Below are 8,992 nucleotides of genomic sequence, written 5' to 3'. Positions count from 1 at the left end.
GGGAACTACAGGGAGGGTACTGGTCCTTGGTTTTTGGGGGGGGGGGCATCCTTATCTCAGGTGACTCCTTCCTTGCTTTTGGGGGCAGGGAAAACAGGGGGGGGCTCCTCTCTCTCCTCTCTCTCTCTCTTTCTCTCTGGGAAACTGGGAGGGCGCGCTATCATCTATCTATCTATCTATCTATCTATCTATCTATCATCTGTGTGTGCTATATTATATAGACACACACACGATATATATATAGATAATACACATGTGTGCATATCTATTCTCTATACTCACTATTACATATGCATACATCTCTATTACATTTATGTATATGCATACACATATTGTGTGTGTATGTATTATGTATATGTGTGTATACATATTACACACACATATGTATATGATACACCACATATTACCATATGCATGGCATATACATTATATGCATATTACACACAGATTGTGTTGTTTAATGTATGTATACACACCATGTATACGTGTGGATATGTATTGAATGAATTACCCAGACAAATCTCACAATGAATACATTTACTACCTGGGGGCCAGACCCGTCTCTTTCCCGGACCTGTCCTTATTTCAGCCTTTGTTCAGGGGAATGTCCAAAGAAGTCCTCCATTTTGAGCAGGACCTAAAGACATGGACTGACCATTTAGAGGACTGCTTTTAGCTTTGAGGGGGGGGTCCTCAATTTTTGGGGGAGGCCTCCATGTCGTGATGCCTCTTGGTGTGACATCTACATACAAAACACACATCCAGCCCCCCATCTGGGTCAGATTTTGGTTTGTGTGTGTCCGGGAGAAAGAGAAGACACACAAAGAGAGCCACACATCACTGTTCCCAGTGTGTGTGTGTGTGTTTGTGTGTGTGTGTGTGTGTATCCCCCCCTCCTCATTCTCATTCTAGCTGTGGCGTGTGGTTGTGTGGATGCCTTTGCCTCCTCCTGCCTCCTCCTGCTCTTTGTGGGTCTCCTGTGCGTTTGTGGCGCATGGCGAAGCTTGGCTCCCTTGCCAGTGCTCTCTCTTGGTGTGTGTGTGTGATGGTGTGTGTTGTGTGTCCAGGGTTGGAGGAGGGCAGAAGGTCTCCTAACGTAGGGAGGACAACCTCAAAAAATCTGCAGAGGAGGGGGACCCAAGAAGAGACCCTTTTCCTTCGGAAAGGTAAGGAAGGCAGCACCAAGGCTTTCAAGGAGGAGTCAAAAGATAAGGAGGCATTTTTGGCGAGGAAAAAGAAGAAGGCTTTTTTTGGGGGGGGTGGTGGTTTGCATGCATTTCAGCAAGGGGGCGGCAAGGGAACCCCCATTTCCTTTCGCAGATCTCCAGCATTATTGCAAAGAAGGAAGGAAGGGAGGAATAAAGACCTGAGGTCCATTCGGGCGGGGAGGGGGTTGCATGCATTCTGCAAAGGATCGTCCAGGGAACCCCCCCTTTTTTCCCCCCTTTTGCAAATCCAGTATTTTTGCAAAGAAAAAAAAATAAACACTAGTGGTGATGGTTTGTCTCCTGCATTCAGTCTTGGGGGGGGCGTGCAAAGGGACTCCCCCCCCTTCTTGTTTTGCATCTCTTTTGCAAAGAAAGAAAAATAAGAAGGGGGGCTTGCTGATTTCAAAAGCGGGACCCCCCTCCTTTTGCAAACCTCCAGCCTCTCCTTTGCAAATCCCCTTTTTCTCCATTCTTTCATGCCCCCCTTGTTGGGCCTGGAGTATTTTATTGTACTATAGGGGGGGGGGAGGTTTGCAACCCCACTTGAACCGTCCCCCCCGCTTCTTCTCCCCCCTCTTGGAAGGATAATTTTAAAAGCCCCCCCTTGTTCCTTTCCCGCCTTCTTTCACCCCTCCCACCAATGATCGGAGCCAACGCACAGGAGCGGGACCTGCTGCCAAACTTTCCGCTGCGCTGCTGGAGTTTACACCCTCCCCCCCACCACCAGATCCAGGGACCCCCCCCCCCCCAGTGGGGAGAACGCCGGGGGGGGGAGGGGCAGAGAAAGAGGGAGGGGGCGGAACCCTGAGAGGGGGCCAGCCCCCCCCCGAGACAGTTCCAAAGTCTCCCCCCCCCAACCACCTGAGCATCCTTTGCTCTTTGCACACTTCCCCAGCGATGGACTGGCCCTTTTCAAACCCCCTCCCCCAAAAAAGAGGCCTTTCCCGGTTTATTCCCAGCTCCTTTCCTCTTTTTCCCACTGCCCCCCCCCACTTTATGGGGGATTTTCATAGTTCAAGGGGCTCCCCATCTCCATATTATCCCGGGCTGCCTCTTTCTTGCTTTCTCCTCTATCCCAGCATCTCAGCATCTTTAACTCTATCCCGCATCTCTCTATCCCGCATCCCGACTCCCTTCCAGATCCCTCCCACATTCTTTTTGACTATCCCATCCTGACTCCATTCCAGCATTCCTATCCCAGCAATTTCTTGACTCCATCGCAAGCATCCAGCATCCCTGACTCCATTCCAGCATCCCTATCCCAGCATCTTTCTTGACTCCATCCCAGCATCCCTGCCCATTCCAGCTTCCTATCCCAGCATCTTCTTTGACTCCATCTCAGCATCCCGGCATCCTGACTCTCCTCCAGCATCCCTATCCCAGCATCTTTCTCTTTGACTCCATCCCAGCATCCCCAGCGTCCCTGTCCCAGCATCTTTAACTCCATCCCAGCATCTTAACATCTCGACTGCTTCTCAGCCTCTCCATCCAAGCATTGGGTCCTCTCCCCTGCACGGAAACCTGTCTCCATCCCCCTCTTTCTTCATCTTCATTTTCCTTTCGTTTTCCTTCCTAGTCTTCTTTCTGGCCCCTTCCCAACTCACCCTCCATTATGATTAATGGGAGGGTTAGGGTTTGGGGGGTTTTGATTGCAATTTTTATTTTGATGTTTATTTATACTGTTGGAATCCTTTGTGAAAAAGCAGAATACATCCTATTATCATTTATTATTATTTGACCTCTATCCCTGCCCCTATTCTCCTGTCCCCTAACTCATCACACCACCCACACACACACACACACACGTTCCCATCTGAGTTCCCCAAATTTTCCTCATTTTCTGTTTTCTTGCTTTTTCCTCTGGGATTTTTCTCCCCACTCGAATCCCATTCTCCTTTCCTCCTCCTCCTCCTCCTCCCAATTTTTCTTCCCCTGCCACACTTTCTGGGTCCCTTTCTGCAGACCCTTTTAAAACCTCCTTGGATTTCTCCTTGGCCTTCCCTTCTCCTCCTCTAGTTTGTTTCCCCCTTCTTCTCTCATCATTTTTTTACACTTTGTATTTTCAGCCATACATTTGTATCGTTCTCCAATATATGCAGGATTCCCTCAGCATCCAATGTTTGCAACTCTTTTCACACACACACAGTCTTTTTGAAGGTTTCTAGAAAAGTGCCTTCTCTTCCTCCTCCATCTCTTCTTGCAATGCAAATCATAGATCCTTTGCACTGTCTATGCCTGGCAGGCCCCTGGGTTGGAAAGATACGGGGATCCCAAAGAAGGACTGTCAAATAGGAGTTGGATTTAACTCTGTGTGTGTATGTGTATGTAGTGTATCATAGATGAACGTATAAAATGGTTTGCAAAAGGTATCTTCCCTGGCAATGCAGAGGGCTAAGGCAAATTATATAAGGTTATGTGCATGGGGGAAAAAGATGTCGAGTGATGTCACCCCGGTGAAAGATGACTTTGTTTTGCACTACCAATTGGGATGTCCTTTTAGGATGGGGGATGCTGACCAGACTCCTGTCCTGTCATGGCAATGCTTTTATTGGTATAGAGTAAGCACCTCCATGGTTTATGTGGATGCTAATGAGCTCTTCCATACCGTACCAGGGTTTTTCTATAAACCCTCTTTCTGAGTATGCAAATATAAGAGAAAAGCCAGTGGGTATCATTGGCTGGCACCTAACTCTGCATCGATAGGGGACACTATGCATTTGCAATGAGCATTGTGTAAGAGTGGGAGAACATTTTTTTTCTCCTTGCATCCTGAAGCCTTGCTCTCTTGTGCATTTCTTTGCATTTTGAACAAGATTACACATTTCCAACCTCCAACCCCATTCCAGCTTTCTCTTTCTCCCTCACTTTTTTTTTCCATAAGAGGTTGTTTGTTGCTTCCACACAACCCATTTTTTGCAAATCTTTCTGCAGAAGGACTTGCATTTGGAATGCTATGCATACATTGCAATGGGAATGTTCCTGAGGAGGTTTTGATTTTGTTATGTTCGATGGGGAAATGCACCACATCCCTGCATTGTGTAGGTACAAAAGAAAGTAAGAGACTGAGACTACGGATATGGATAGATAGAAAGAAAGAAAATAAAACACAATGAACATTTCAAATGCAAGCTACCTCTAAGTCCTCTTCAAACTGCAGTAATCCATTCTGTTTCTTGTTGCACTCTAGCTGTTCTTGCAGTAGCTTGATTTGTAGCTGTTACATTGTTGTTGTTATTATTATTATTTTAAAATTCTGTTTTTGATTCTGGGATGACAGCAACTATAACTTGTCCCCCTCCCCTTCTTTTATAGATTATCCATCGTTCTTCAAGACCACCAGGTTTGATTGCTTTTCCTAAGAAGATGCTCCTGTGGTTCTTTCTGGTGTTGTGCAGCCCAGCTTCTGCTACAGATCCAGAGACTGACTCATCTGTGGAAATTTGCAATGTTTGCTCCTGCGTGTCAGTGGAGAATGTACTTTACGTCAACTGTGAAAAGGTTGCAGTCTACAGACCAAATCAGCTGAAGCCACCTTGGTCTACCTTCTATCACCTCAATTTTCAGAACAACCTCCTCATCATCCTGTATCCAAATACATTTCTGAACTTTACTCATGCTGTGTCCCTGCAGCTGGGTAACAATAAATTACAGAACATTGAGGGAGGAGCTTTCCTGGGTCTCAGCGCATTAAAGCAGTTGCACTTGAACAACAATGAATTAAAGATCCTCCGAGCTGAGACTTTCCTTGGCATCGAGAACTTGGAGTATCTCCAGGCTGACTACAATTTAATCAAATATATTGAACGGGGAGCCTTCAATAAGCTCCACAAACTGAAGGTCCTCATCCTCAATGACAATCTGATTGCCTTCCTCCCTGACAATATTTTCCGTTTTGCTTCTCTGACCCACCTGGATATACGTGGGAACAGAATACAGAAGCTGCCCTATATTGGGGTCTTGGAACACATTGGACGCATTGTGGAACTGCAGCTGGAAGACAATCCATGGAATTGTACTTGTGATCTCTTGCCATTGAAGGCATGGCTGGAGAACATGCCCTACAACATCTACATTGGGGAGGCCATCTGTGAGACGCCCAGTGACTTGTATGGGAGGCTTTTGAAAGAGACAAATAAGCAAGAGTTGTGTTCCATGGGGACAGGGAGTGATTTTGATGTGCGCATCCTGCCTCCCTCGCAGCTGGAACCGGGTTACAGCACACCCAATGGCCACACAACGCAAACGTCAGTGCACCGATTGGTCACCAAGCCTCCCAAAACAACCAACCCTTCTAAGATCTCGGGTATCGTGGCGGGCAAATCCCTCTCCAACCGCAACCTCAGTCAAATTGTGTCCTTTCAGACTAGGGTGCCTCCTCTGACACCTTGCCCACACCCTTGCGTTTGCAAAACGCACCCATCAGATTTGGGATTAAGTGTCAATTGTCAAGAAAGAAACATCCAGTCCTTGGCTGAACTGGTTCCTAAGCCATTGAATGCCAAGAAACTGCACGTGAATGGCAATTACATTAAGGACGTGGACACTTCTGACTTTGCTGAGTTTGAAGGGCTGGATTTACTCCATCTGGGCAGCAATCGCATTGTGGCAATCAGAGGGGAGGTTTTCCGCAACCTCACAAATTTACGGCGGTTGTATCTAAATGGCAATCAGATTGAGCGTCTGAGCCCCGAAATGTTTGCTGGCCTCCACAACCTTCAGTACCTGTATTTGGAATACAATGTCATCAAAGAAATTTTGGCGGGCACATTTGACCTGATGCCAAACTTGCAACTGCTCTACCTGAACAACAACTTGCTGAGAAGTCTGCCGGCCTACATTTTTGCTGGGGCTCCCCTGGCTCGGCTGAACCTGAAAAACAACCATTTCATGTACCTGCCTGTAAGCGGTGTGCTGGATCACCTGAAATCCCTCACACAGATTGATCTGGAAGGCAATCCATGGGACTGCACTTGTGACCTGGTTGCCTTGAAGCTCTGGCTGGAGAAGCTCAATGAAGGGATTGTCGTGAAGGAATTAAAGTGTGATACACCAGTGCAGTTTGCAAACATTGAACTGAAATCTCTCAAAAATGAGATCTTGTGTCCTAAACTCCTAAAGTCTGCCTTTTTTACAAGCCCTGCACCAGTGGTCACCTTTACGACACCCTTGGGTCCCATTCGGAGTCCTCCAGGTGGACCTGTACCTTTGTCTATCCTCATCCTAAGCATCTTGGTGGTGCTGATTTTAACTGTCTTTGTTGCTTTCTGTCTTCTTGTCTTCGTTCTTCGTCGCAACAAGAAACCATCTGTGAAACACGAAGGGCTGGGGAACCCAGAATGCAGTTCCATGCAGCTGCAGCTACGGAAACATGACCACATGTCAAATAAAAAGGACACCCTTGGGGCAGAAGCCTTCATCCCTCAAACCATTGAGCACATGAGCAAAAGCCACTCTTGTGGCTTAAAGGAAACGGAAACGGGCTTCACATTTTCCGAGCCGCCGGGGCAGAAAGTCATCCTGAGGAATAACAGCGACAAGGATAAAGATTTATTGCACATGGATACCAGAAAAAGACTCAGCACAATCGACGAACTGGACGAGTTATTCCCAGGCCGAGATTCAAACGTATTTATTCAGAATTTTCTCGAAAGTAAAAAGGAATACAACAGTATAGGGGTCAGTGGCTTTGAGATACGGTATCCAGAGAAACAGCAAGACAGAAAAAACAAGAAATCTTTAATAGGGGGTAATCATAGTAAAATAGTCGTCGAACAAAGAAAGAGTGAGTATTTTGAGCTGAAAGCTAAACTTCAGGGCTCACCGGACTACTTACAAGTTCTCGAAGAACAAACGGCTTTGAATAAAATTTAGGTCATGCAATCTCCTTTCCTACAAAGAACATTTATTTAATGATGCAAGTGCCTTTTGTTGACTTTTAATTTCCAAATATGATATTCTACTGGTAGGCATAGAGGCAGGTGAGCCAAGGGTGTGTGATAAAACTCTAGCTCAAAAATAGGTGTTGTTTCACGAAACTCTTGCCCTGTGGAAATCCCATAGGGGATCCTGCGGAACTCTATGGCCAAAGTGTTGCTTTATACACATATTACACTGAATTTAACCTCAAGAGGCATATATGTTTTTTACCCTAATGGCAAAACTTTTCGTCTCCTTGTGATTTGTTAAAGCAAATGCACAAGAAGGAAAGAAAAAGAGAGAGAGAGAGAGAGAAAAGAAAGAAACTGGTATCGATGCTGGCATACCTCAGCTGGTCATCCATCTGCAAGTGGATTAAATGTGGTGGTGGAACTGGAGTCAGTCAATTCCCATGGTATGTGGTCTTGTAAGCAGCACTGTTTTAGAGCTTACCGAATCCAAGTTTTTACAAAAACAAAACAAAAAAAAGCATGCAAAAAGAGAGAACATTCGATAGTACGTGTAAAAATTGGTTACCTTTATGGCCTGCATCTTGAAACCGCTGGATTTATAATGTTAAAATTGTGCAGAATTCTTTGTTTCAAATATGCCATGCATTGCATCCCTACCAATTGATTTGACCGTCTGACGCATACCACGAATCGGCATCAAAATTGAACCAACCAGCTAACCAACCCACAACAGCGACAAGCAAATAAAAACAAAAGATTAAAAAATGGCAGCATTCAATGTGACGGGAAAGAAAAACAAAACAAAAACAAAATCTTGCTGTAAGACTAATTTATGGCTTCTTAACCCCTGTTTAACCCATTCTCAGTGACGTGAAACTTCTTTCAACCCCCCCAAAGGTTGTCTAAAATTTTAAAAAAAGAATTTGCTTGCTGTGTGAGCGTTTCAGAAATTATTTTTGTAATATAATTCATATTTATGAAATACTTTGTATACTAAATAGGGGAAAAATTATGTACTCCTCAATATGTATTTAAATATGCCTGATTTGTTTTTTTCCTGGTCACAAAGGTGCATTAATCGTTCAGTATAATTTTAAAAGTTAAAAAAAAGGAGAGAGAACAATATACCAAACAGAAACTGTTGACAAAATGTATAGATTTATTTGAGAGTCAATGTGATCAGGTCTAAGAATAATAATAATAATGGTAATAAAATTATGTTCTGTACTACTCTTGTGAAAGTAGCAGAGGACCTTCTTTGGAGATTTGTCCCTTTAGATTCATGGATAGCTGAGTTGATTTCCTTTATACTCTTTGATATACACTGTGTTTTGGCTTGTTGTTAAGGATTCTGACACTTCAGGACTTGGTGGCTTATTTCATAGACGACGTTGTGTTGTTGCTGTTGTTACAAAAGTCCACTGAGTTGGTAAGGACTCAAAACTGTATTTTAGCATTTGTGGTCAGGTTCTGAAGCTTGCTGCTGTTTGAAGGTATTGCGAGTTGCAGTAGGACATTGGAAATAATGCAGTGGTGGTCATACTTGGAAAAGCGTGGAGGATTCTGGGAGCTGCAGTCCAAAAAAGTAACTTTTCTGAGTAACTTTACCAAGACAGCTATGGTTCATCCATATTACACTTCATAACCTCCAAATATCCTGATTGAGTGTACTGATGAATCTTCTTTTATCCCACTTTTCCAGCTGCTTTTAACAAGGCCTGGTTTCTGTCTCCTTCCACTTTCCCCCTTTGTCCTCTGCTTAACACCAAATGGTACAAACTGAGTTCGAAAGTGCAGAAGTTGTTTGATCTCCATTATTGCATTGGCTTGAGGAGAGGAATGAATCTTGCTCCTCCCTGTAGACTCAGGCAAAAGCAAACTCCTGCAGCCTCTTCT

The 8,992-nt window shown here is 44.7% G+C and overlaps 1 protein-coding gene across 1 annotated transcript; it reads left to right on the top strand.

Moving 5' to 3' along the window:
- The first annotated feature begins 1,080 nt into the window (after nucleotides 1-1,080).
- On the top strand, nucleotides 1,081-8,709 carry SLITRK4 (SLIT and NTRK like family member 4). Its single transcript, XM_042477718.1, has 2 exons — nucleotides 1,081-1,166; nucleotides 4,521-8,709. The coding sequence occupies exon 2, from the start codon at nucleotides 4,572-4,574 to the stop codon at nucleotides 7,077-7,079; it is 2,508 nt and encodes an 835-aa protein (XP_042333652.1). The 5' UTR covers nucleotides 1,081-1,166; nucleotides 4,521-4,571; the 3' UTR covers nucleotides 7,080-8,709.
- The last annotated feature ends 283 nt before the right edge of the window (nucleotides 8,710-8,992 follow it).

Source organism: Sceloporus undulatus, chromosome 7, assembly GCF_019175285.1.
Source record: "Sceloporus undulatus isolate JIND9_A2432 ecotype Alabama chromosome 7, SceUnd_v1.1, whole genome shotgun sequence".
Classification (NCBI taxonomy): Eukaryota; Metazoa; Chordata; class Lepidosauria; order Squamata; family Phrynosomatidae; genus Sceloporus; species Sceloporus undulatus.
The sequence above is the reverse complement of the archived record's forward strand: the minus strand, read 5'-3'. Positions and strand labels throughout refer to the sequence as shown.

Bases quoted from the DNA above. Each gene is read 5' to 3' on its own strand.
- SLITRK4 (XM_042477718.1), top strand. From the start codon at position 4,572: ATGCTCCTGTGGTTCTTTCTGGTGTTGTGCAGCCCAGCTTCTGCTACA.